This window comes from Simochromis diagramma, unplaced genomic scaffold, assembly GCF_900408965.1.
Source record: "Simochromis diagramma unplaced genomic scaffold, fSimDia1.1 OVJJ01000602.1, whole genome shotgun sequence".
Classification (NCBI taxonomy): domain Eukaryota; kingdom Metazoa; phylum Chordata; class Actinopteri; order Cichliformes; family Cichlidae; genus Simochromis; species Simochromis diagramma.
This window is the reverse complement of record NW_024387040.1, coordinates 5,790,981-5,818,966: the sequence shown is the minus strand read 5'-3', so window position 1 is coordinate 5,818,966 and position 27,986 is coordinate 5,790,981. Positions and strand designations below refer to the sequence as shown.

The 27,986-nt window shown below is 40.1% G+C and overlaps 2 protein-coding genes across 7 annotated transcripts; one reads left to right on the top strand and one right to left on the bottom strand.

Moving 5' to 3' along the window:
* Nucleotides 1-982: 982 nt before the first annotated feature.
* nktr (natural killer cell triggering receptor) lies at nt 983-19,821 on the bottom strand. Of its 5 annotated transcripts, none has more exons than XM_040043939.1 (17): nt 19,698-19,821; nt 16,296-16,374; nt 15,671-15,745; nt 13,242-13,349; nt 12,693-12,737; nt 11,243-11,330; nt 10,399-10,428; nt 9,601-9,746; nt 8,660-8,879; nt 8,309-8,476; nt 8,093-8,180; nt 7,752-7,900; nt 4,993-7,671; nt 4,219-4,302; nt 3,957-4,016; nt 1,956-2,057; nt 983-1,717 (listed from the first exon to the last, which is right to left on the bottom strand). In XM_040043939.1, exons 2-17 carry the CDS (start codon nt 16,351-16,353, stop codon nt 1,648-1,650), a joined length of 4,170 nt encoding a protein of 1,389 aa, XP_039899873.1. In that variant the 5' UTR covers nt 16,354-16,374; nt 19,698-19,821; the 3' UTR covers nt 983-1,647. The 5 variants fall into 5 exon arrangements, with proteins under 5 accessions (XP_039899873.1, XP_039899874.1, XP_039899877.1 ...); XM_040043940.1 differs by having other exon boundaries at nt 4,993-7,647; XM_040043943.1 differs by lacking the exons at nt 13,242-13,349; nt 15,671-15,745; nt 16,296-16,374; nt 19,698-19,821 and adding an exon at nt 12,391-12,414 and having other exon boundaries at nt 12,693-12,743.
* A 40-nt stretch (nt 19,822-19,861) lies between these two features.
* Nucleotides 19,862-25,952, top strand: sec22c (SEC22 homolog C, vesicle trafficking protein). Of its 2 annotated transcripts, none has more exons than XM_040043945.1 (7): nt 19,862-20,109; nt 21,379-21,590; nt 21,823-21,986; nt 22,143-22,322; nt 22,478-22,596; nt 22,973-23,038; nt 23,139-25,952. In XM_040043945.1, exons 2-7 carry the CDS (start codon nt 21,409-21,411, stop codon nt 23,337-23,339), a joined length of 912 nt encoding a protein of 303 aa, XP_039899879.1. In that variant the 5' UTR covers nt 19,862-20,109; nt 21,379-21,408; the 3' UTR covers nt 23,340-25,952. The 2 variants fall into 2 exon arrangements, with proteins under 2 accessions (XP_039899879.1, XP_039899880.1); XM_040043946.1 differs by lacking the exon at nt 19,862-20,109 and adding an exon at nt 20,123-20,790.
* The last annotated feature ends 2,034 nt before the right edge of the window (nt 25,953-27,986 follow it).

The following is a 27,986-nucleotide window of genomic DNA, read 5'->3' as shown; positions in this document are numbered from 1 at the left end:
TCTTTAACGCCTTTTAATCTGGGAGATGTCTTAGCTTTTCTATAACATTGAAAAATGACCTTTTTTATGTAAAGGCAAAGGCAACAGTGACTCAAATAACCCCTCATCGCAACCAAAGTATGCAGAAGAGCATCTCTGAAAACACACTGAACCTTGAAGCAGCAGAGGACCACACCCAGCACCACTCAAAGAACAGGAAACTGAAGCTACAGTTGACACAGACTCACCAAAATTGGACAAGATTGATTTTTTTTTTTTTTTTTTAAATGATTGAGTCGAATTTGTCATAAACAGCATGGATCCATCCTGCATCATAATAACAGTTCAAGCCACTGGTGGTGGTGCTGTGATGTGTGATGGATATTTTTTTGGCACACTTTGGGCTCATTAGTACCAACCGACTGTACATAGTTTAAACGCCACATCCTTCCGTTTATGACCACAGTGTAGCTACATTCTCCAGGCTGTTTTGAGCACAATCTTGAACATGACAGTGGGTTCGCTGTATTCAAATGACCTCCACAGTCATCAGATCTCAATCCAATAGAGCACCTTTGGGATGTGGTGAAACGGGAGATTCATCCCGGATGTGCAGCCGACAACTGTGTGATGATGTCATGTCAATATGGACAAATCTCTGAGGAATGTTTACAGGAATTTAGCAGTCCTAAAGGCAAACTGGAGCACTACCTAATACAGTGGTTATTGAGCATAACATGTAGCTCATGGACAGTTCTTAGAACAAGTAACACATGATTGGAATCATTGCTCTATTTGTAATGAAAGAAAACTGGAATCCACATCATCCGTTTGACTGAATATGGCACAGTTAGCACTTCATGGTGGGGCTTACCGTTTTGTTCTCTTAAGCACACATAGTTAAACACACTACAGATATAAACTGAAGGTAGATGGCACCATTGCTGAGGTACAAATAATTCAGAGATCCTGAGAAAGCAAAGAAAAACACAAAATACCAGACCAGAGTTCAAGATGTGTTGGTATTTATTAAATGTAAACATTTAGAACTGAATAAACCTACATCTGTGGTACCATACTTTGAGTTTAGTTTGAACATTCATGATACAATAAAATAAAAGCACTGAAAAAAAATAGTTATAAAAACAAATTTATTCCATTCAGTGATGACTTTAGGAAAACTTTCAAAGCTTAATGCAAAACCTCAAAAACACATCAAGACTGAGACGATTAGACTCTTAAACTGTAACAACTTCAGTGTATAAAAGAAGTAGAAAACACAATCCATGAATATAAAATTATTTAATTATTTAGAGTATATTTGTCATAATATTAGTATTAAGTATAGAGTATATTTCACTTTCAAACTTTCTGTTTGATGGACTGTGTTGGCAGATTTTCAGCCACTTGTTGTGACAGCCCCAAAAAGGAGGCCTTTGTATCAGCTTGTAAAGTGGTTTATAAATTTACATTCATTTCCTCAGTAATTATAATGCCAGCTTGTGCCAGGTGGACATACACAACCATGTTAAACTGACCATAAGACTGGATTTAATTCTTCCTCTTAGAGCTTTAGGAGCTGATCTTTGACTATATGACATTGTCCAGACTTTGTGGTTCTGATCCTTGTCATCGGGTGTAAACCAGCAGGCTGCCTTAAGGCGCAGCTCAGCTGTACCGACTGCTGCGACTGTGGCTCCTGCGCCTAGAAGAACTGCGACTGGACGAGCCATACGACCTGCAGACAAAAGAAAACGTTTCACCTTTGAGGCACTGCAGAGGTGTTTACAATGCACAGACGCGTGGAGAACATTTAGTGGGGTGTTTTGGCTTCTTTTATCTTAAAGACACCAAAACACATGTGAAAAAACAATGATTTTCAACAGGACAGAAAGATTTGAGAGGGCGAAAAGGTTGAAGTGAGACCGGCCACATCGTTAGTGTCTGTCAGAGTTCACCTGGGAACTCAGTCTTACCGCGATCGGCGGTCTGAGCTCCTGTAGCTGTCACTTCGCCTGCGCCCTCGTCTCCTGCTCACACTCCGACTCCGACTGGAATAGCTGTCATAGGAGTCTGACCTGCATTAACATCCAGCCAGGTGACAACACAGATATTATTTTGGGAATAGCAACAGAATGACACCGAATTCAGTGATGACATGTAGAGCTTTAAGACCCATTTCTGACACTGGTTACAAATACAGCTCAAAAGTAATTATCAGGGCTTCATAAGCTTAACTTTAACTATTTTTAAGCAGCAAAAAGTGGGTTACTTATCATTTTAAAAGGACATGCAGTCCAAAAATAATAGAAGAACAACATCACTGAGAATTTAAATATTTTAATAGTTGTAATCGGTGAAAAACAAGCTCAACAATGGTAAACCGATCACGGTATAAGGGAACACAATGTGTCAGGGAATCGGCTGTTAGAAAGAGCGGACTGGTGAGTTTCATGTGGTTTCTGATACGTAACAACAGCAGTGGCTCCAGATGTGATCGCAAAAGTCCTGGACTAGTTTGACTATCGTATGGATGCCGTGTGTTAACATTGAGCACTTGTGGATATTTTAAATTTTGTGTGTAAAATTTTATATTAAGCCATTTACTTCAAGATTTTAAGTCCATTACTATAAAATATAATATATTTTTAAATTCTGATGATTCTCTTTGACACACTGTATTTTAAAAGGTGACATTTAGTGCCAACAGTAGACTTTTCAGTACTAATTTTACTACCCTGTAAAATAGGGCTGTTCGATATAACGATATATATCGGATGACGATATAAAAATGTCTATCGTTTCAGTTTACGCTATCGTTTGTTTCGTGGTGTCGCAAAAAATACTGTTTACAGCAATATTTTTTTCATTGTTTTGATGGTCACTGTAGTGGCTATATTAATTTCTTAAAGTTCTCTCTTTCTCTTATATTTAATATAACCACACGACGAACGGACAAGCGCCTGTTTTTATGCGTTGTCGTTAGCAACAACGACGGTAACAGCATCGCGTGTCTGCTTGTTTATTTTCCACATAAACCTTTCACAATAAAGCTCAAGATCCTGTTGAGCCTTTTCAAAATAAACTGAATCACGTGAAATAGTATGTAGAGTATTTAGGGATGAGAAGCAAAAAAGAGCCGTCGGGTGCTAAAAAAAAATAAATAAACCTTAGACTCAAACGTTAGAACAGGCTTTTCCCCGCAGCACGCCGTGTAATAAATACTCACAAAGAAAACGGCGGCCGTTACAACTTGTCTAAAAATATATAGTTTCACGCGTCAGTTAAAACACTCGACTCCAGGTACACGACGCCCAGCTGGAAACACTTCACGCAAGTCGAGCTGCCCGAGGTTCACAGAATTTACAGAAGATTTTGTGATTTTTATCGTTATCGGGACGATAGATGTCTTATATCAGGATATGAGGTTTTGGTCATATCGCACAGCCCTACTGTAAAACCTTTCAAGCTCTGTTTAAAGACCTTCAGCTCAAAGTTTTGTGTCCATCTTAAGACATATGGATCCTGTTTTTGGTCTAAAGTCTGATCATTACAACAATCCCGTCAATCTGACTGTACCGAGTTTTGTTTTTCCAGTTTCAAGCAATCATCTTCTCTGGTGCCACAATAAATGTTATTGAAAATACTGATGGATCTGCACATGCTTTTAGGTTTTGAAATATCTATACTATTTATCAAAAGTCTAAACGTTTCTTTGTCTGACCAACAGTCCTGCTGGTAAACCTGCTGCTTAATAAGACGAAGCAGAAAATATTCACAACCTCAGCGATATTCGGCCAAAATTATGAGGGCTGTAAAAAAAAAAAAATCAACTGATCTCTTACAAACGTATACGCATCGTTTCTATGCGTGTTCTCAGTTACAATTATATTGCCATTTTTTAAGCTCAACATACTTCATTGCGTTTCTATGAACAATTCCACATTTCTAAATGTGACTTAAGTGTCCTCACAGACCTGGATCTTCTCCGGCGAATATATGAGCGGCTTCTGGAATGACTTCTATTGTACGTCCGGCTGACGGGAACAACGGAAAACACCAAAAATCAGAGGTTTAACTTCAACATCATAGATTAGTAACTGTTAAAACATTGTGGGCACATTTATAAAGACATTTTTGAGTTTTCTTCTTAGGAATCAACACAGAAATCTAAAATGCCAACTACAGAATATTCCCTATCAGATCTTGCACTTGTTCCATGAGTGTTTCATAGTGTACCTGTGACTCCTGTAACTGCGGTACGTGGTGCTGCGAGAGCGAGATCGTCCTCTCCCACGTCTCCTCCAACTCCGGCTACGGCTCCTAAAACAGCAACGATGCTGTAACTTACATCTCACTCACATTCAGGGATGGAAATTGAAAAGAATTTAGCGATTCCATTATCAGCATCACTTATCCATTCGATTCTCTTATCAATTGTTATTGGGTTCTCACTGGCTCAGTTTTGAGAGTCAATGCCATTGTTAAACAGCAGTAAAGAAATTACATTCATCTAAATGAAAAGCATGCTGTGGGTCAAATGTTTGTGCGTGTTGAGATTTCCCCTCTTTGTTGTGATCAGTGTTAGAGTCGTTACTCAAAAAGTCATTGTTACACACAACACTTTTCTTAAAAGTCATGCAGCATGTTACTTAATTACTACTGGGACAAGTAATTTGTTATACTATGCTGTTTGCAAAGAACTGAAGTTGTGTTAGCAGCATAATACGGTTGTTTCTGTCCTGGATGCAGTTTTCCACTTTACCATTGATCTCGTACATAACCACGCTCTAGACTAAGTTGGTATTTTCCTCTGTCACGTGAATTAAAGTCAGCTGATTGTAGCGTGAGTGCAAGATTGATCGATAAGCAGCCAGACTAATAGTCCCAAGGAATTGGACTACTGGGAATTGGTTTTCTACAAAAAACGGTTCTTGATTACCATTCCTACTCACATCAAACAATTTATTAGGATTCAAAGGTGGCGTCTGTAAATGCTTTATTCTCACTTACCTGGAGGAGTATCTGGAGCTGCGGGATCTGCTCCTGGACCTGCTGTAGGAGTGGGACCACCCCCGGGAGCGTGACCGGTGACTGGAAACAGAGCGGGATTTTCTAGACAAGGACCTGGACGTCTTTGGAGACCGTGTTCCCTTTGCATTTCCCACAGAGGGGGATCTCTCTTCACTGGAGCTCTCCTGGTTTCTCGGCCTCTGGTTGAGCCGCGCGGTCTTACGGACCTCATCGAACAGAGATCCCGGTCGGACCCGGCTTTTGCTTTTTATCTCCATTCTCACTCCCTGCATGTTGCCGGTCTGGTTCTCTTGAGCCTGGACATTTTTCACAGTGACAGGGGGAGCATTCACAGTCTGTACAGCTGACGTTCCTTTCAGTGGCCTCCATTTTAAATTGATTACAGTGGCAGCAGGCTTGCCAGCGGTTCCTCTGTCTTGCGATCCGCCAGCTGTTGTTGTGGAACTAACGGCAAACTGTTCTTTGCTATGAGATAAAGCAGTGTCATTGTTTTCCATCTCAGAAGAGTCTGAGGTAGATTTTAGGGTTATTTTAGGAACGCTGTTGTGAGGATGACATGAGACTGAAGGTTCAACAATTTCAGCATCATGCTCCGGAGTACAAATGTCCATGTCATCTAATGTCTCCGGCTCCTGGACACTTGGCCAGTGAGAATCGCTGGCGCTATTCCTGTTGGATGACTCTAGATGAGGTTCAGTGTGTTTTGCATTTTTGTTGATACTTTCTTTTGTCCTCTGTTGCCCCCTTTCTTCTTCTTTAGTAGGATTACAGCTTGCAGTTTGGTCCTTTGCATTGAGGTTATTAACATCAGCACTTTTTTTAACAACTCTTCCAGGACTATGTCTTTCCCTTTTGGATTCGTCTTCTTCTTCCTCCTCTTCAAACTCTAAAGGTGGTTGCCAGTGAAAAGTCTCTTTCAGCTTCTGATGTTTTCGCTTAGTCTTCTTGGCCTTGTCCTTACTGTGGTGGGAACTGCCTTTATTCTCACTTCTCCTCTTATGTTTATGCTTACGTTTAGCTTTCTTCTTGCTCTTGTGCTTCTCTGGCTCTGCCGCTTTCTCTGGGCTTTCCTCTGACTGACCAGAAGCTGCCGGAGCATTCCCTCCATCAGATGTTTTTCTGGAAATCTCATAATCCGATTCTGAACTAGCTTCCCCTTCCTCTTTTTCAGAAATAGCTAATGTCCTGGCTGCTAAATTTTCAGAGTCACTTTCTGAATTCCATCCAGAGATAGAAGATAACTTCTTTTCCAGAGACTCGGCATACTGAGCCACCCTTATCTGCATTTTCAATGGGATAGCGCTGTTGCTCTGGCTCACCTTATCACTGTCACTGTCCCATTCAGACCTGTTATTAAAAGTCTCTGCTGGTACTGAACTGCAATGCTTCGTCTCCAGATCCTCTGAGCTTCCCTTGTCTTTTATTTGCTCCACAGAGCCAATGACACCAGGGCTGCGCTCACTGTCTGTCCTGTTCTCCGATCCTGAGTGACCATCTTGACTAAGGCTTACTGAAATTAACTTATCCAAATTCTTTACTCTGCTCAGAGAACTGTAGTACTCCTTCCACTCCTTGTCTAGTAACTCCTTCTTTGCGTTACTTGTTTTTGGGGACTTTTCAGACTCTGATCTGCTGTAGGACGATGACCTGCTCTTGTGCCGGTGAGCGGACCTGGACCTGGACCTACTGTAACTCCGACTCCGTGAGCGACTATAAGAACGGCTGTAAGATCTACTCTTGGATGACCTGCTGCGTGAGCGCCGTGAAGGTTTTTGTGCTGTGTTGTCTTCAGAGTCACCTGGTAGAGACTTTGGCGTAGCTGAAGTCTGAGCTTTATCTGCTGCGCTATCGACTGCTTGCCCAGTGGAGGAAATGTTGCTGGGAGCTACTTTAGCTTTAATTTCCTGAATATGGATGTAGGAGGGTTTCCATGGTTTCTGACCCGGTTTCCAGCGAGAGGGAGGTGGACTGTCGCTCAGTGGGATCACAGGGACACTTTCAGGAGCCGGGACAGCTGGCAGTCTGGGGACAGGTGCGACTTTGCTCTCTTGAAGCTTCTCACTCACAGGGATCATGGTGTCTGGTTTGCTTGTTTTTTTCTTTCTCGGAGATCTGGAAAAACTCCTTTTTCTGGGTGGCGTCAAAGATCTCGATCTGGATCTGTACCTTGATTTAGACCGCGAGTGAGAATGGGACCAAGACCTAGATCTAGAGAAAGATCGCCCTCTAGATCCAGACCGGCTTCTAGATCTTGAGTAAGACAGGGACCTTCCTTGAGATCTGGATCGACTGGATGTGTATGACTTCGAGTAGGATCGGGAATCTCCGTATGACCCCGAGGATCGGCGTCTCCTTCTGTTTGATGAGTGGTGTTGACTCGAAGAAGAACGAGTTAGCGAACGAGATTTTCTGCGCCCTTTCTCTGAAGACACAGACCTTTCTCCATCTGACTGGTTTTGATGTTTGCTCTTGGAACTCTTCTTCTTGTTATGTTTCCGCTTTTTGGCCTTTTTCTTGTGTTTAGATTTCTTCTTCGCCTTCTTCTGTTGGCAGCGCTGGCTGGACCTCTCCGAGCTGTGGTCTGAGGAGTGCTCTGCAGACTGGGACCACGCAGAGTCGCTTCTGTTGTCCCATCTGCTTGAGGAATGGTCATTCAATCTGTTAAGCCAAAAGACGCATGAAAGCAAATAGAAGGAAAACTAGTGTTTAAAGTTAGGAAGGAAAACAATTGGTCATACTTGTCTCCTTTGCTCCACCGCTCGATGCTTGGGGGTTGATAAATTTTGGTTCTCTTCATTTCTTCTTTCCAGTGCGGTGGAGTTTCACTGCTTCCACGCTCCTCTACAGATGCAGAGCGTGATTTAGACCTCGTAGGCGTGTGATACCGCTGCGAAAGACAAAAAAAAGTAAAAACTGTGCATTTGCAAACAATTCATTAAAACTAATTCTGCATAAGAGTTAGACTAGATAAACACGTTTTACAAAATTCACTCCTGTGACTCAAAAAGAAATCCGAAAATTTGAATATTTACATATACATTATGTTAGCAATCTCTGATCTTAGTTGAGGTGAGCTTACTATCGTTCCTCTGCCTCTGATCTTCCGTCCAGACTTGGACACAGCTGGTTTCGGGTCAGCTGGAAGAGTTGCTTCTTCTTTTTCAACTCTGAAAATTAATTTGAAATTGAAATCAAATTGCAGCACTTGCTGTGTTTACTTAGATTAGTGTTTTGGTTGCTCATTAAAAAAAAAAAAAAAAAAAAGTATATACATGAAGCACAACTTTGAACTGACATTTCTGCTTTATCTTCCTGAGATGGCATGTCCCGTCGCAGCAGGAAGCGGTTTTCTGGCACAGGTGGTATTTCCTCTGGCCGAACAACGGGCTTCTCTCTCTTCCCACCCAGCTCCCTCTCTTCTTCCACCTCGTTCTCTCCCTCTCGTAGCTCTCTTCCCACAGGGCTGTGACAGCAGTTATATTTTTATTAAGAAAACAACAAAAAGCTCCTACAGATGTCAGTACTGAAGTCTATACAGTCAATTGGTGAAAACTGACAACACACAAGATATGTGTAAGTATTTATTAAAAAACGTTATAATGTGATCATGAACAAGAACTTACATAATAAAATAAATGAAAATCACCTTTGCTTGGAAGGCAGACTATCTGCATCTTTGTCCTTCCTTGACAGTCTCCTTTTCTTTTTAGGCCGTTTACTTTTCGAATGTCTCTTTTGCTTGTAACGCCTGTGCTTTTCATCAAGTTCACTTTCAGACTCCACTGAGGAGAACTGGGAGAACGAGTCATGGGAGCTCAGGGACGAGTCAGCAGAATGGGAAGTTCTTTTCCGCTTGCCTTCTAGCACTGCAGGAAGAAATACAACAGAACGTGTGGAAATAAATTAAAATGTGCTAATTCTGAAGAATACTTGACTCGTATAGTTAGTAAAAGAAGAGGGAAAGCTCAGACGCCAGGAGTCATTTTCATGATGGTACAAGTACAAGAAAAGCTTTGTCTGTTCTTTCCTGGTATGTTCAAGGCAATGAAAGCAGCCCTGGCAGAGTCAGGTGGGCTGAAGCCAACTGAACTCCACAGAGATCACCTCGCTGATCCTCATTAAACAGAAGATCCAGTTACACGCCCCGTGTTAATGCCAGTGGCGGGGGGAGACGCTGGCATCCAAACGCCAACAAAATGAACATGAGCATGAAATACGAGCCAGTTATAATCACAGGCAACACACGTTATCCCTCACTGGAAACAAAAACAAATGAGCATAAAATGTGTCACTTTCACTACAGATATTCTATTAAAGCTTTTGTATTATAACAAAACTTACAGTCACACTACACTGGCTGAGTGGCAACACATCTAATCTAAACAAACCCAAAGATTTCATACGGTGGGTCTAAGGGTATTGTCTAATAGTATCTTCTCAAAGATCAAAGAAAAAATTTGGATACAATTCTCCAAAAACTACAGTACCCAGGATGCATGGGACCTTTTCATCAGATTTACTTATCAAAAATAAATGAATAAATACAACAAAGCTAATCCTTCCAATTAAGAAGGTTACTGAACGTACCATCGTTTGCAGACTTGGTGATCAGCTGACCACAGTCGATCACTCTCACGTCAGCGTACGGTCTGCTGGCAGAATCAGTCTTCAGCCCCTCAATCTTCTTTATCACTTCAAATCCGGAGATGACCAGACCAAAGACGACGTGGACTCTGCATAGACGCAAGACAGACTTGAAACTAAAACCAACATTAAATGTACTATTATGTTAGTTTTAAGCCCTGGAGAGCATTTAGGTTTTGCCTCAATCAACTTCCTATGACAGAATATCCTACATTAGCACAGTACATTGAGCTAAAGTTTGAAAACTACCAAAAGGGTTCTAATCTATTAAAATCCCACTCACACAGGCCTGCGTAACAGCTAGCAACTGCGAGTGGTTGCTGGAGGTTGCTTCCTGATGCTCGGTAAAATTGTCCGTTTACGTTGTTTGCACAGCGTCTTCCATGCAAACTACGAGTGACCGAGGCAATCTGCTAAAGACCAAAGGAACCACCAGGAGGGTTTTTGGTGAACCAACCTATTTGCAACCCATTTCACTTGGTGACAGCCAGCAAATATTCAGCAACCGGTCAAGGAATACACATCTTTCCTAAGCAACAGGTGCTTGCTGAGTGATTGCCAGCCTGTGTGACTAACGCCAAACAAGCTATAATCAGTTTAGTAACATAGAAACCTAACAATAGTTGTTGGGATGTTGGGATTTTTTTCCCCCAAAAAGTTTCATATCAATACACTGAAAGTCTCATTTTCAGATTTCTATATAGAATTACAATGTGAAATAATAATATCAGATGTACCTACCCATCAAGATGAGGCGCCATCTTAGTTGTGCTGATTATGGATAATCCAGCAGTAAGTGAGGTGGGGAGTCAACCAAAGGTGGAAGCCGGGCCATGAAAGTGGGGAAAAAAGAGAAAAGAATAACAATAAACAAATACCTCGATCAAAGCGGGGATGCTACTGTACCACAGGGAAAATCTCAAAAGGAATTGTGCAACAAACCTTTCTTTAATGACACCTGATTGCAACTCAATTAAGAAAACACTCAACAGCAGAGTGTGGTAAATTACATTATCATTTTTTCCTGTTATAAAAATCAATTTGCACAAAGACTACATATCTACATTTCCTCCTTCGAGAATTTGTAATCATGGAGGAAAATGTCAATCGTATGTTCAGAACCTGCTTTTGTGACAACGGAAGCCAAAATAACATTTTGAGTCACCTCAAGCCATTTGTGAAATATTTAAGCAAGTCCAACAATTGCAAAGACAAACTACTCAATGATAAATACAGTCAGGAGAGAGAGAAACACAGCCTTTGAGACACATTACCTTGGAAGAGCAGGATGCTAGAGTTTCTGTAAATTTTACACAAAAACGGCAAGAGAAAAAATGTAACAATTGTAGGTGAAAAAGAATGAATCCAATGTTTCTCTGCACTTTGAAACTAACTGCACACAGAAGAAGGGACTGCTGATGGTCACACTTAATGACAAATTCTACTCTAAAATCTCAAAACAGAAAAAAAAAAAAAGGGATAGAAAGCAAAAACTAATAAGAAACTTTCTTAAGAATGACAGTAAAATAGTGGTGGTTGGGGGGTAAGTTCTTAAAAGCAATGTTTTAATTTAAAAGTTACTCACATAAAAAACTGTGAGCCGTTGGTGTCCTTCCCACGATTGGCCATCGACAGCAGGAAGGCTCTGTCGTGTTTGAGAGTGAAGTTCTCATCTGTCGGGGGCAGATGCAGAGGATTCAAGTGTTAACAAAAATAATCATTTAAAAAAACAAAACAAAAGGTTTATTAATTCATTAAAGCTTTTCGCTGTCTCACCAACCTATCCTTCCATAAAGTCAGCTCTAACAAAAGGTTTCTGTTGGGCCAAATATTACTGCAGTCTGTTTATAAAGTACCAAACCAGTAATGACTTTCAACAACTTGCACTTTTCAGATGAAAAGGTACCACACTGGTTTCTGTTCACATCATAGCTACAAGCAGATCTGCTTGCTGATGTGTGCAATATGTTACGTGCATTTCTCAAAGTCAACCTTACATCACAGTCTTCAAGTCAGAGCTGCATTCTGATATATTCGAGGGTTAATCCGCTGTAGGAGTTCCAGAAAACACACTCAGTCGAATTTATAAAAGGAACCATTATCTTTTGCTTGCACAGCTACCAGGAATGAACTTTGCAAGTTGTGTTTAGAAGTCTGGTTTACATATTGCTCTGGAGTTCACCCTTGGGTTTAGCAGGGTGACATAAGCTTTGTTTCTAAAAGCTTTAAAAAGTTAGAGAAAAATGTCCAAACCACTGATTTAGGAGATTCTCAACGAGGGTCTGGTCCATCTCAAAAGTAAGCACCATCACTGACAGTGCTTACTTTGAGGGCCCTGCTTAGAAAAAGCAGTTACGGCTGTAACAGTAACATAAGGCGGTGCGACGCTGTTGGATCACTTCAAGTTTCAAGGGGTTTTTCAAAGCTGGAGATTAATGAGTGCTTTGCAAAAACAAAATAGTCCCCGTAATGTACAGTTTTAACAAAGAGATGATATACAATATAAAAGTGGAATATCTTCTTACTAATGAGCAAAACCACCCGTCTGGTTCTGGCTCCATGTCCTGCTAGTTCCACCTATTTAACATAAAAACCCTAATCTGAGCGGGGGGGGGACCTTTCAGTACAAATGTGGATCTGTGACGCTGCGAGCATTTGCACTGCTTTCACTGACTGAGGAAGGTGGTGGGGACGATGTTGGCATGGTGTTACGGAGCTGTGTACATCTCTTACCTTTTCATTTTGCAAAAGACCACTCTATAAATAAGAGAATATGTTGAAAATTTTAGGCAGGAAGATTGTAGCTTTCAGTAAAGAGAATGCCTACTCTCCATCTTGATTTGATAAAGCCTACTGCTGTTACTACATAGAAGAACTACACAATGGAAAAGTGAAGGTCAGCGCAGTCAAACATAGAACAATTCGCACACAAAACCCATTAACCATCTATGCAACTTTATATGCATGCTTTGTGTTTTTAGTATAGATATGCATCACTATTATTAGATTATTAGATAACTTGATATTCCAAATACCTTCAAAGTAGCCTCCATATATGGATTCCCCTCCTCTTCCATTTCCTGCAAAGATTAATAAAGTCAAATAAATTCACAGCAGCTTCTTTATATTGCAGCAGTGTAACTGTGTGTAGCCGCAGAAAAAGATGCTGCCTCATCAGCAAAGGCAGCAGTGATTCATGTTTATTGGGCTCATTTCTGAAGTGGCTGCCATGTTCAGGAAACTGTAGTCTCCTGGATTCCTGCCATGAACACCCACAACAAAGCCGCAGAGCATGTTTACGGTATGTTGGCACTTTGATGAGATTAACAGCTTTGATCAGTTTTTACCCATTTTAATTTGGCCTGTAATTAATGTTATTATTGAAAAACATTTCCCACCTGGAGAGCATTTAATCCATCTTTAAAACAACCCAAATGAGAGGTTTTTTCGCCCCGCTCACATAAGCTGTGTTACGCTCTGTTGGCTTTCATTAGATTTTGGACTGAAACGAACAAACTAGCAAATTAGAAAAAGGTGGAGCACTGTGAACACGTTCTTAGGTAAACGGGGGATTATAACATTACCTTCAGTAAAGTCGCCTCCCTGAATCATAAAGTTTTTTACAACTCGGTGAAACGTGGAGCCTTTGTAGCACAGCTTTTTCCTTGTGACTTTCCCAGTTCCTCTTTCACCTGCAATGACATTCATGTTAACTGAGCTCTCACCAAAAAACAAAAACACTCAACCTGCTAATACACAAAGTGCTTCTGTGTTTACTAGATGGTTTTAAGAAACAAAGGCTTTTAATATTGCCACAAAGGCATGAAAACCACATTTGGGTGGTGGCTTTCAGTAAGCTATATGCCTTTAGTCTGGCATCCTGCTGGTACTCCCTTGGAGGACTGCCAAATTCATTAATAAATCTTCCACTGGACCAATACTAACCAGGGACACAATACTGGCCCAAAGCTATTACCCTCCAGAGTCCCCTTACTCCTGGGGTGAAATGACGTGAAGGCAGGATTTAATTAGATGTGGTGATGTGTTGAAGGTGGCTTTCAGCAGAAAGAGGCTGTGTGTCCTATTGAAAAGCTAAGCTAAGGGTTTAGTATTTTACTTCTTTGGCTTCGGCACTGTTCCAGGGGTTTGGTTTCCTTTGGAGTGAGCTGATCCAATTCTAAAAGGACACATTAGAAACTTTGAGAAAGTCAGCAAACTGCACCAGCTGAATGCGGGTGTGTATTACTGCTTCACTGGTGTGCTGTCTGTGCATGTGTTGGTTCAGGAACAGACTAACGAGCCTTTTCCCATGTCTGCCTTTGCTGCCATCGCATTCCCGTTGGCCAGGTAGGGTGAAAAATGAGACGGGGGGGATTGCTCGGCTATGTGTCTGCAGATTTATGACTTTCTCTAGGCAAACCACTGCCTCTACAGTACACTACACTGCTCTGTGGGATGAAATATCTAGAAAACAGAGCAGCCACAACATAAGTCATAAAATGGTATATGTTTTTTATTACGTTATTGTCATTTTATTTCACTTATTTAATAACGTTCTCATTGCTATTGTATTGCAGTGCTTGGATAAACCTTGTTAAGTTGCACTTCTGTAAGGCCAAACAGATGAGGTTGACAACATCTGTGATGCAGCACATCACAGGACGTTATCTCTCAAAATTATGTCAGAAAATTTAATTTTATTGAACAGTTTCTGACGCTTAAACTTCAGCAAACTTCTCGACTGTGAGAGAAAACCTCTTCTCTAAAGCTGTGACTCGATCAGTCAGCGAGTGAAATTTGCCCCTTTAACACTTTATTTATGGTCATTTGTACAAGCAGACGAGCCTTTGGAAAGAGGTTTAAACCACTGCAAATATGTTTCTGTAAATTCCTTCAAAGTTCAACAGGAAGTTAAGCACCCCCCAAAAAAATCCATCACAGATGAAAAGATACAGCGTGAAAACTACGGACTGGTGTGGTGCAGTAAATGAGTTTTGTTGTTTTTAAACTTTGTTTTCCCCTCACTTCAGCTTTTAGTTACAATGATCCCGGTATAACCACTGCATTAGTCGCTTTGCACGCTGATATTATCACTGTCACAGAACCACTTCTGTTTACGCTCACTGTTAAAGCGCAGGTAGCGTGTGCAGTATTCTCCTGAAGGTTAGGTGTCGCCACGTCAGTGCTGATAAAGGAAAGATGTCAAAACTGGAAGCAAAGACATTGCCATGTGTGTTTATTAAAGAAAGTCTAATCTTTTCAAACTGCTGTAGCTTCCCTCCATGTGTAGTGTGTCAATCTATGAGCTTGTGTATGGATATATCATTAAAACTGCAAATCATACACTTCATACGTGTCTTCAACTCAGTGTTGCAGAAACGAAACTAAATGAAACTAAAACACTGTGCAATCTGCCATGAATGGCAATGGCAATAGTGCCATCACTCTTCTCTGCAGCTTCGGAGTACCCCAGAGATTTTTGACACTGCCCCTATCTGACAACGGACAATCTGTGCAGGTAGATCAATGGACTACCAACGAGTGCTGATGCACTACTACCGCTGGACAATAATTCCCACATCAGCGATCCTGCCGACTCTTCAGTCTTTAGCCTGTGGTGATAATGCTGTGCAGACTTTGATCGATAAACAGCCTTTTGTCAACAAAGTGGATTATTTATCTGGTGGATTATTTATTTGGCGATTTAAAAACCTGCTACAATTCACTATTTACCTGCATCGTTATGAAACCACTGGGGACAATTTGACATTTGATAAAAATGAATTTAAACAAATACACAGAAAAGAAAGCTACATAAATGAAATCTGTTTTTCCATGTTAATCAAGTAGTTTTGAAATTTTAGAGTTAAAGTAGTGAAAATCTTGCACTTTAGTCTGGTTTTTGCCATGTTGAATCACATTTTTAAGCAGAATTATTCAAATATGCGATTAACGAAATGCTGTAAGGTCATGACATTTGACTGGAAGATATCTCTGAATGAGGATTACTCACCAGTGCACAAACAGAGGAAGTTTTTGCTGGTCTTGGGACAAATATCCGAAAAAAGCTGAAAGACTATACGCCCAACTACAAGACACACAAGGGGGAAAGAAGAGTCACTAAAAGTATCATCTTTAAACAAAGTCAAAATAAATCACATATAAACAACAACATGTAAACAACTGAAAACAATCTTTAATAGTTCACAGCTACATTTTCTATTACAAGCTACAAGTTTCTATTACAGAAACCTCTCTGTAGCTAATGGCAAGTCTGATACTATGTGAGGGACAGCTGTGGAAGAAGAGCATCAGCTACATCTTCCAGGATAAAGTCACTAAAACAGTCTGGTCAATATTTCCATTCTCAGCAGCTATCAGGGGTTATATAGAAATATAACCTCTCAGCACAGATACAGCTGACGCTAAACCAGTCTATCAAGTTTATTCACCACTGAGTGAGCCACTTTCATTTTGTAAATGAATATCAATGAAAAGCTTGAACACCAAAAACAAAATCTATACATAACATTAATTTAAAAATCCTTTTTTTTACATATCAGTTCAAAGTATGGAAGTTAAGGTAGGCTCTAACTAACTATTCCCTCCACCTGTAAACTGATAAAGATTTCCCTTACTTGGCTCCCGGTTGAGCTCCACATCAAAGTAACACTGAGGGCGGTCTTTCACCCCCATTGTGATCAAAGTCCAGATGACCTAAAATGCAAAAACAAAAGAAGCTAAGCATAAAAAAAAAAAAACAATGCTTCCCCCCCACCTTTTTTTATACGTATGTTTAAGCCAACAGAGACACAGCACATTGGAAAGAGGCTGTATACAACGGAGAGACTAAATGACAGCAAAGGAGGAAGAAACAGAAAGGGGAGGAGAGAGCAATGGTAGGGGAGAGACAGAGAGAGAAGTCTGTGGGGACATACAGAGGCTATGCAAATCCAAGCAGAGCGCACCAGACTCCTTACTGTATATTTATTGCTCTGTGACAAACACTGAAATGTCACCACTCTGGCTGAGCCTGCTTTGTAACATTAACAATAACCTGGAAGTGTATCTACAGCTTTTAGTTTGAGCATGTTTGATTTATATATGGACAAGCACCCAGCAGACAATTAAAGCAAGCACCATCAATAGATCCCAATGTTTACCTTCATCTAGAGCTGGGCGATATAAGATTTTTTTCATATCACGATATGTTTTTTTTTTCATTTCAGGCGATAACGATATCTATCACGATATAAGCCAAATAACTATATTTGTAAGATTTAAATGTGCCGTTGCTCACAAGTAAAATGTGAAATAATCAGCAGCTTGTTTTTATTTAAATATTTATTTCCCATAATAAGTTCAACAGGGTAGATGTACTTAAGGAACATGAGACTTTTTCAGATAAATAAAGGCAAATATTGCAAACTACACAAAAGGCAGCCGCTAAAGCGTTTAAGTTTCAAAATAGAACAAACGAAACAGACTACTAAATTGTCAATTCCACTTAGAAACAAATTATTAATTCTAAAAATAAATCTTAGTTTGTTTTACAGAAGAACAGACAAAATTGACTAACTTTTGTCAATATCAAATAAACTGAGAACTAAAAGGAAATTCTCAATCTCTCCTTGTTGTATAGCTTAGCTTTTCAAACAGTTTTAACAGTTACTTTAGTCTGACAAAAGCCGAATGACGAATTAGCGCTTCCAGTCAGAGACTGAGGCTACGTCCACACGTACACGGGTATTTTTGAAAACGGAGATTTTCCGTTTTCGTTTTAAAAAAATAATCCCGTCCACACATAAAGGAAGAAATGAAGGAAAACGATGCTATGAACATGCCAAAGCAGCAGGTGGCGCTAGATTCCTAACCGTGCAGAAATGTTGGCCAATCAGAAGTCTAGAAGCCTCGGTGGGAAAAAGTAAACAAAGCTGGGGCATAGAAGCAGAACCGAGTCCTATGTGTGGAGGGACAGTAACTGTGTGTATATGTAAGCATTTAAACACTGCAGAGAGTAGAATTAACAGTAACAGTATTGTAGAAATTCATTTCACCGAAACAATAACGTGGCGCACAGTGTGACGTCAAAAAATGCGCACACCTTTGACGCTGCGTTTTCTCCGTTTTTCTAGTCCACATGTAAATGCAAAAACGGAGTTTTCAAAAATATCCACCCTGGCCGGAGTTTTTAAAAAATCTTCGTTTTCAGTGACCAAAAATGCCGTTTACGTGTGGACGAAAGGTGCAAACGCATAGAAAAATCTGCGTTTTCAAAAATACCCGGGTACGTGTGGACGTAGTGCATGCACCAGTTTATTGTATTTCCAGACTTGCTTTCGGCACAATTTACAGTGCAGCTACTCTGTTTTTTGTCAGACTTGAAATAGCCGAAATACCTTCACACTACGGAACTTCTATGGCTCTTCCGTTCGACAATCTCTCCGGCATTGGAACCATCATCTGTTTTCTCTCTTCGGTAACCTTCGGTCACGCTCTGTTGATTTTTCTAGTCGGCACACTCATTTCCTCCATTACCCGGGCGGTACGGTGGCCGGCTGCTTCCCAAACAAATACACACGTGCGGCTTGGCACTTGTGCTGTACGTGACGTGACGCTGCGGCTGTGATTGGTTCGGCTCTGCGCTACTTAATTTGGATTGGCTGTTCTTTTTTTTTTTTTTTTTTTTTTTTTTTTTTTTTTTTTTTTTAAGAGGACAAGAGCGGCGAGGTCTATCGCGATAGTTTAATTTTTCTATCGAGAAAAAGTTATATCGCGATACATATCGTTATCGTTCTATCGCCCAGCTCTACCTTCATCATGTGACTAATATATATATATATATATATATATATATATATATATATACTAAAAAGAAATCTGTTCAAAACCATGCACCAACTTGTTGAAGAGCTTTACTGCTGAGCCATGAGTTGGAAAACCACAATGTTTTTAGTCTGAGCAATGCAGTTTTAATCACAGCTACAGTACAAGGAAATGTTTGGTCTATCTGGAATTTGTGTGGGTGAGCAGACTGAACTGCCAAAGAGCTTTACGAGTAATGAAAGTGCAACACAGTACGGAAGAGGGGGGGAAAAAGAAAAAGAAATCACAACAACTTCTCAGCAATGTGCATTCATCAAATTCTCTTCTTTTCATGTCCATGGTATGTGCTCAATATTTCTTTTCTTTTTTTAACTGTGCAGAGATGTGAGTGAACATGAGCTGCAGTGTTTTGTGTTATTAGCTATAGTTTAACTTTAGCTTTCCCCCAGAACACAAGAAGAGAAGTGAGCTTGGTGTTAAGTTGGAGTGTTTTCTGGCATTACTGCACAGGAGGAAGTATATCAAGGTGTCAAGATGATAATACTGAATCTATACATAGCCGCCTAAGAGGCCTGTCTTTTCAGATAAGCAGAGCTGCATTGCATTTACAGCAGAACTCGTGTCATATTACTAGCCTTGACTATGTTTGGTTAACGAGGAATGGCATCTGCATGAACAGTTAGATCGTGGCTGCTACGAATAGAAAACAATAACCAACTTCTGGAGAAGTCCCTCCTCCACTGAGCTCTTTAGATATTTACCTTGCATGTCATGCAGACTACAGTAACCACTAAAGCGGACTCCCCCCCAAAACAAAACAAAAAACAAAACAAAACAAAACACAAAACCCTAAAACAATGCTGTAAACCCAGAAACCGAGAATGTCCTTTTGCATTTCTTGTACAACGTTAGCAGCCAGCACGGCACACCTTGTAGCTCGGGTTTATCTGAAAACGACCTAAGGTTACTGAGGGTTTAAGCCATGCTGCGAGTATTAAAACGGTGTGAAATCTCCCCAGGCTACAACGAGAACACTGTTCACACAAATGTTAGGCGCTTTTCCAAAGCGGCGGAGCTAACAGCTAGGAGCTGGCTAAAGTTAGCTAAGCAGCTTACATAAAAAAAAATCACTCGTTTGCAGAGACTGTTAGCATTTATTTCAACGCTGAAAATCCTACCAAAGGTTATTAAAAGCTTTGATTTATGTAACTTACCTCTGTACAGTAGCTAGCCAAGAATCAGCTAGTCACTGACGGTCGCCACTTAGCATTTGAGTTCCCTTTTTTGAGTGACGAGTGCTGGTTAGAAAGCCGACTGGTGGGTGGGCAGTTTAGTAGTTTTGTCCCTTTCGGCTTGCCGTAGAAGATTTGTTGTGGTTTTGTTGTATCAGGAAGCACATTTGAAGTTAGCTCGCTGGACTAATTTTGATTTAAGGTCTTACTTCGCTATTATAAGTCGTTATTAAGGACGGCTCTCTTTATCGATCATTGATTGCCTTTTGCATCGCGAAGCTGGGGCGGGTTTCCTGCCTGCTTATGGCGTGTTTTTGTTTGTGATAAGATGCATTAGTCAGCTAAACTACAATAGCTTAGGGACAAGGTGCAGCATGAAACCCATGATAATGAGGTAAGCTGCAACGAGATGTTGTCACGAGTGTTTAAATTGTCTTAGCTCAAAGATTTCTAAGTGGTGTTTAACTACAGAGACTACAGAGATTTTAAACCTACGCAGTTTCCCTGTTCAGTTACCATCTATTCACACCAACTGAACCTAATGCAGTCTGAAATGCAGTGTTTAGTTTTTTTTCGAAAAGTTATTTATTTAGTTAGTTAATGTAAGGAGAATTAATGAAAACAATATCACATTTCACGTAGACAAATATCGTTACCAATGGTGATGGACAAATTGACAGGTGAGGTCAGACAGGAGTCTCTCTGGTATATGATGTTTGCAGACAACGTTGGGATTTGTACTTAGAGGAAAGAGCAAGTGGGAGAGAACCTGAAAAGGTGCAGGTATTGTCCGGAGAAAAGAGGAATGGAAGTTAGTAAACTAAGAGGGAGAGGAAAGGTAATGATTGTCGATGGGCTACATACCTGGATTCAACCATCCAAAACAAGGCAGGTAGGGTGGAGTGTTACGAATGTCAGGGGCGATTAGTGGCAGAAGGATACCAGCAAGAGTGAAAGGGAAGTTTTACTAGATGGTTTGCAAGTTAGACCTCCTTTCATTTATGGTTTGGAGACGGTGGCACTGACAAAAAACAAACAAACAAAAAAACAGGAGGCACAGCTGGAGGTGCCAGAGGTGAGAATGTTAAGATTTTATTTAGGTTTAGAGGTTTATTTAGGTTTAGGTTTAGGTTTATTTTGTTTAGGTTTAGAGCTAGAGAGTTAGAGAGGCAAGGCTGAAATGCTTTGGATATGTGGAAAGCAGGAGTAGTGGATGGATACAGAGCTGCCAGGCAGTAGGAAAAGAGGAAGACCATAGAGGAGCTTTGTTGATGTATAGTGAAAGAGGACATGCGGAGAGTTGGTGTGCCAGAGGACAATTCTGAGGATAGGGTCCGATGGGGGCAGAAGCAGCTGAAAGAAGAAGAAGAAGAAATATTGTGACCAAAATATTCTACATGAAGTATTTTATTCTAATAGAATAATAACACACAATTTGATAAGAAAGGAAAATGTAGTGTAAAAAATATAGAATACTAAATTTGAGTGTAAGACTAACAGCTCAGTTTATTTTATATGTGTTATTAGCATGATACTAGCTGTATTTATTTATACTACTGACAGTTTATATAACAGCTATCATCAGCACTATATCCCCAACTTAAATGTGCTATTCCAATCAATATGATAACAGTAATCTGATCTTGCTTTGTGCTCCGCGTAGGCAGTGTGTGCTTCATGGACCGAGTGGATAATGTCTGTGATCCTGTTTGCCTTTGTGGTTCGGGTCAGGGATGGACTCCCCCTGTCAGCCTCCACAGACTTTGAACACAACCGAGAGCTCCAGCAGAGGAAGCAGCAGATTAAGACCATCAGCAAGGCGCTGGCCCGCTTCCCCGACAGAGGGACCATTAAGGGCCAGGAGCTCAATATATAGTAAGCACGCAACAAACGAAAAGCAGCAGCAGCAGCAGAAGCACACAGATTCATAAGAACCTGTCTAACTGCAAAAATGCACAACACACAGCCTTAAAGCAAATCGGCACGTATTTGGTTTTGTGGTACGGTCGACATACGCAGTGTTGTCCATGTGAACAGAGGGGCATCCACGTCACGCTGCTTCAGGCTGTTTGTTTACTAAACACCTTTTCTCCTCTCACCTGTTCAGCTTCGTCTCTTCAGAGGGTGTATCCTACATGACTGTGTGTCACTGCAGCCTCCCTGTTGCTAAAGCCTTCTGCTTCCTGGAAGATCTGCGCTGGGAGTTCACAGCATGCTTCAAAAGCACTGTTGTTGCCTTGGCAGCCAGGCCATATCCATTTTTGGAATTTGGTGAGGGGAGCGAAATTGCCTCATATAGATTTGATAGTGTCTTTTGGGATTGCAAAAGTTTTTTCTTTCTTTTGCTTTAAATTTAAGATGTGTTAACACACAATTAAATAAATTAAATCTTTGAATTTACCTCTGAATCTTGCTGCCAACTGACAGACAGCATTATTCAGAAGCTGAAGCAGCAGTACAACCACAGTGGTGGCCCGGCCCTAGAGGTGACTTTGGCAGAAGTCCAGGAGGAGCTGAGGATCCATCCACCTCAAGTAATAAACCTGGATGAGGTGGAGCTAACCAATGGCACTGCAAATGGGCACATGGAGCAGGGTCCTGGATCTGGTAAGGCTAAAAGCACTTGAAACAGAGCACTCTGCTTCCTGCCTTTGACAGCCAGTATGAATTCTTTGTAATGCAGGAATGAGGATATTTTCTTGCTTCTCATTGTGTTTTCTTGTTTTGAAGTGTTTATATTGTTGCTTTCTTGTGTTTAACAGGTCAAAATCAAAGACTGGAACCAGTGACGGCCCCGGGCATCCTCTCTCTCATCCTCAATATCATGTGTGCGTCTTTGAATGTTATCCGTGGGGTTCACCTCATGGAGTACACGTTCCAGGTACAATTAGTGCTGGCATCTGATTACTGTCATTTCAAATATTATTAATGGTGCTGTTTATTTGGGGAGTCTAAATGATGTGAAAAACAATCATAAGTTGTAACTTTCTCTCTTGCATAGCAAACCAGTTTGTTTGTTTGTTTGTTTAAGTCGGGATATTTGGAAATAGGCTTGCGTAAGCTAATTTTAATTACAGATAAGGTAAGCTGGCTGAACTGACCGCTGTGCATTAGCATTTTACAGTGAAAGCTGAGTTGTTATCATGAGGTGTGCACAAATTGGGTGAATTAATCAGAAATAAACGCAGCAAGCCGACTGAGACCGGAATTACAAATCAACTTTTTTAAAAGTTTATGTATTATTTTTGTTTTCGCAGGATGATTATGAAAGCATTTGGAATGTTGTGGCATTTCTCCTGGCATTTGCTTGCTGTGTTTTTCAGGTAAATAGTAGTTCACATAGTAGCTTGACTCTTGATTGCAAACAGAAATATGCTGCCGTCCATCTTTCTCTGACGCTTCTCCGTGTGAATCGCTCCGTAGTGCCACCTCTACCTTTTCCACTCATCTCTGAAGAAACTGAAGTGCTTCACTCTGTTAAGTGTGATCGTCCTATGCAACTTGCACCTGCTCGGCTTGAGAAACGCGTGGCAGCTCCTCTTCCACGTTTCCGTTGCCTCCTTGTCTACCGTGCTCATCCTGACTCGCAAAGTCCAAGACAGAACCAGCGACTGTGGCGTCTGAGGAGCGCAGGACAGCGAAATTTGTTGCACCGCTGCAGTTTTCAGTGCAGATGAGAAAGAGCGAGGACGTAATCGGCTCGATCCACGATAACGAAGATGTCTTGTGGATTTTTAACAAAAGATTGAAAAAGTACAATAACAGGCTCATATTTTCTCATGTGCAGTATGTACTCGAACTTTCTGTACATTTGTGTACAACAAGAATATCGGAAAATGCAGTGATTTTTTGGATTCTTAAAATGCTCCGATTAACCTCAAACCAGGAAGAAATGCATATGAAGAACAACACTGATGAATCCTAGTCAAGCCCAACTTTTAGGAAAAGTTTTGAAAGGAGATGGAAGAGCTTTTTTTCAGTCAAAGTTTTTCCCGTTATGTTGGTGGGTTTATAATTGAATGCATTTGTTCTCACACCCAGCTCAGTATTTCTGCTGTCACAGAGCACTGATTAGCTTTTCATAATCATTTTACACTCAGTGACATCAAGTTAAAATTGATTTCAGTTGTACTTTTCCCAGAAAATAAGATAGTCCGTCCTCCGCTGGTAGGCGCATGATAACTAAATTATTTAATGTAGCTTAACTGAATTACTCTATAGCCTAAAAAGGAAAAAAAATATCAAATGTGTAAATATAAAGCTATGGTTGCTCTACTTCTTTCTGTGTGGCAGTGCAAATATGGTTGATGGGTTTGGTTTATTTTGTTATATATTTTATAGCCAGTGCTCAGCTTCTCGTTGCAAAGGTTCACATTTAAGGGCTCCATTATTTAGCAACTTCACAGTCTGTTCTGAAAGGGAATGTGTTAATCATATGTTCAGCTGTGGTTTGATTTTGAGGTTTGTTTGTTTTTTTTAACGACGACTCATTTTAGACCCCTCGTTAGAAGAAAGTTGTTTCACCTCATCTCCAAAATAAGCTTGCATCCTTTCTGTTGATCTCTAAATTGTGATGATATCAATATGCTTGTTTTATTAAGCTATTGCTAAGGTCAGCCTTAGCTGTTCTTCCTGAGGCCTGTACTATGAAGAAAGTTCAACATACCAGGGTGTCTTTATGCTACCTGTTCACTTATGCTAACGCTGGCATTCAGCAGTCACGTGAAGCTAATTATTGACTCCCTGAAGTTAACCCAGGGTCTCCTTTGGACCTTCAATTGAAAGGGGTGGTGTTGGCAGTATCTGACCAATCACAAACGTGGACAACTGCTGGCAGTATAGCAGCTGATTTTACAAAGGAAGATAAAATAATACAATGGGAGAAACATGAAAAGGTTAAACACATAAAAGAGACTGAAAGCAACACACCCACTGAAGACAAGGGAGCAAGATTAAGCAAGATGAGTGTTTACCAAATCCAGCTTCATAGTACGGGCCTTGGGAGTCTGGTATGCATTCACAAAGATGCAAAAAGAAGAAGCAAGCCCTTCTTATAAAAGGTATTATTAAAATTCATAGACAAGAACATGAAAGGTTTTTTTAACTACCTATAACAGGATATTAAACAGCATATTTTGTATTGAATGTACGCGTTTCCAACAATAAGTAATCCTTCTTCTCCAGTGTAATTCCTATTTCATGTTTCCACATATGAGAAAGTATGTGAGCGTGTAAAAGCACTGATTATATTGCAGTTTGTTAGAAAAACTGCACTATTTATGGAGACAGTTATGGAAATTGTCCTTTGAATATGTTCCTGTTTTCTGTTGGTTTGTTTCAAAAGCCTCTATTTCCTAGGGAGTGGAGAAGATCCAATATTTGTTTCTCACATTGATGTAAACATAGAAATCTAGATAAATATCACTGCTGTGCTGCTGAAGAAGTAGACTAAGAATAATTTTACTGTCAGTTTTTGTTTTTCTTACGCACTCCGTTTTTAATGGCTAAAAGTTGCACTCAATATCAGAGGAAGTAGATCGTTAGTTTTATAGAGTTAGTTAAACATGTAGCATCAGGAATTATGTAAAATCCATCCTTTCTTTTTTAATGTTTGATCCCTTGTTCGAGGACTTTTAAAGGCTGCATTTCTTACAGCAATCTGAAGGTCTTTAACTTTATTGCACTGTTAGAGAGGGACAAAAAAGCTCATTAGTTTTATTGTAATGTAGCTTCAGTTTACACATGTGTGCCCTTTAGTAATGCTAGACTTTTTTCTTAAAAAGGTTGTTTTATCCTGAACTCCTGGCATTTGCTTGATGAAAAGCCTTTAGATTCACTGAAGTTCACTGGGGCTGCGAGGTTTCAAGTAGATTTTAAGATTAGGGAATAGTGAACCGTTCAAACAACATAATTTTGTTTTTAATTGTTATGCTACTGATTAATTGAGTCCAACTGTTATATTGGCGCGGCGGGTATGTTCGCTGTTGATATCGGCATCTATGTATAACCATCATAAATAAAAATTAAAAAGTAAAGGAGAGATGGAGAACACGGCCTTCATCCATGGTATGAATGTTGATGTTGGTGTAGTGTGTGAACCAGAGGACCCTCTGCAACATCTCTGTGGGCAGCATTAGTGTGAACGCCACAAACACAACCAGCTGATCTGAGTAGAGTCGGGCTGAGCGTAAACGAGTAATCTGCAACTTGTTGTGACAATAAAGCAAGATTATTTTTAAAGTACGCTGTCATGATATCTCAGTAAGGACTCATAAAGAAATTACAGATAACAAATGTTCGGGAACTTTATGTTTTGTGAAGCCAGAAGAAAAAATATTGTTCGGTATTGGTTTTAAAAATCCTATGCCTGTCAGCCGCTACTGGATATTTTGTGTGTAGGATTTTGGTGATGCTAATATTTTTGATATGTAGGAGGTTTTACTGATTCAGCATTTTCCAGTAGAGAAACTGTATTTAAATACACTGCTGACCAAATGATTTGTAACAAAATGTTTTTAAGATGTTGAACCAAACCATTTGGAGCATTTTTTTTTTTTCCTCTTGAAATGAAAACAAAGGATAAAGTTTGTTTTTAAAAGAAAACATACAGTACAAATGCAGCCTGTAACTGAAATGTGACAGTTTTCAAGTTTGCAGGTTAGAAAACCCTTTATGTTCGCGAGACCAGCCTGAGTCTCTAATCCTTGGACGGTTTCTCTTTTAAAATGAAGAACAGTTATTTGTATAAATTGTGGGTTTACTGTTTTGTGACTCTATTTATAATGATTGAAAATGATGGAACTGTGTCATTTATTGTAACTGCCAAAAACGCTTTTGATTACAGGGCATTTTCCCCATCTGGTAAAACTGACATTTCATTAATAAATAGTGTCTTTTTTTCCATTTCCTTATTTTTGCTTTGTGAGTTCATGGCAGGAAAACCTGCAGCAGTGATTGAACAGTACCAACATGAAAAATGTTAATTACTTTGACTAATGGGCCCATTTAACTTTTATATATGTCTATATGCAGAATTTTAAATCTGAAATTGCATGCAAAGCAAAACAAAAAAGATTTTGGCCAAGTAACTAAATTAGAAATAATATGCCAATAATATGCCACAGCACACCTGAAACACTGACCACACTGAGTGTACTTTCCAAATATTACACCAGATGGAGCTCTTACAGTGTCAAAGAGACTTGCAGTCACTGACAGAAACAAACGAAACTCAAAAATGTTTTGAAGCTTTTAAACACATGGAGAATATTGTGAAACAGCCCTGTGACACTAGATAATATAGTAAATATAGTTTTATTTATGTATTTAACATCGAAGATAGAATAAAGTCTGTTGGGAAGGGAGAAAATGTGCATAAAACTACTAGTGTTGCAACAGGTTACACAACACACTTGATAGAGAAGCTTTAAAGTTATGACATTAAACATGGACTAAATAAAGTCCACATATATCCTTACCAACCACTTTATGATTTTGTTGTTCATTCAAATATCTAATCAGCCAATCACATTGCAGCAAATGAGTGCATTTAGTATTGGAGATGATCTGCTGAAGTTCCAACTGAGAGTCAGAATAGAGAAGAAAGGTGATTTATATGAGTTTGAATGTGGGATGGTTGTTGGGGTCAGACGGGCTGGTCTGGTTACTTTAGAAACTGCTGATTTGCTGGGATTTTCCCACATTACCATCTCTAGGGTTTACAGAAAATGGTCTGAAAATATCCAGTGAGCGACAGTTATCTGGGTGAAATGCCTTTGTTGATGCCAGAGGTCAAAGGAGAATGACCACGTTGATAGAAAGGCAGCACTAGCTCAAATAACCGATCATTACAGCCAAGATATGCACATATTACTTTAAACCTTGAAGAGGAAGCAGAAGATGACATTGGGTGTCACTCCTGTCAGCAAAGAACAGGAAACGGAGGACACCGTTCACACGAGGTCACCAAAATTGGACAACAGAAGACTGGAAAAACTTCTGATGAGTTTTGATCTCTGCTGTGATATTTAGATGGTACAGTCTAAATTTGGCGTGCCCCCAACATGAAAGCACGGATCCATCCTGCCTTGTATAAACTGTTCAGGCTGATGGTGGTGTACTGGTGTAGGATGTTTTTCTTGGCACGCTTTGGCCCTTCAGTACAATATGAGCATCATTTAAACACCGCAGCATAAATAAGTATCCTTCCTCACCATGTCCATCCCTTTATGACTGCGGTGTACCCATCTTGTAATGCTTGCTTCCAGCAGG

What these genes read in the sequence shown, in the direction of transcription:
- nktr (XM_040043939.1), bottom strand. Translation starts at nt 16,353, where the DNA reads ATGGGGGTGAAAGACCGCCCTCAGTGTTACTTTGATGTGGAGCTCAAC. An exon ending in AACGGCTCACAGTTTTTTAT is followed by an intron (nt 10,429 to 11,242) that starts GTGAGTAACTTT and finishes ATCCATAATCAG; the next exon opens with CACAACTAAGATGGCGCCTC. An exon ending in TCAGAGGCAGAGGAACGATA is followed by an intron (nt 7,901 to 8,092) that starts GTAAGCTCACCT and finishes TGTCTTTCGCAG; the next exon opens with CGGTATCACACGCCTACGAG.
- sec22c (XM_040043945.1), top strand. Translation starts at nt 21,409, where the DNA reads ATGTCTGTGATCCTGTTTGCCTTTGTGGTTCGGGTCAGGGATGGACTC. An exon ending in GGCCAGGAGCTCAATATATA is followed by an intron (nt 21,591 to 21,822) that starts GTAAGCACGCAA and finishes TCACCTGTTCAG; the next exon opens with CTTCGTCTCTTCAGAGGGTG. An exon ending in TTGCTTGCTGTGTTTTTCAG is followed by an intron (nt 23,039 to 23,138) that starts GTAAATAGTAGT and finishes ATCGCTCCGTAG; the next exon opens with TGCCACCTCTACCTTTTCCA.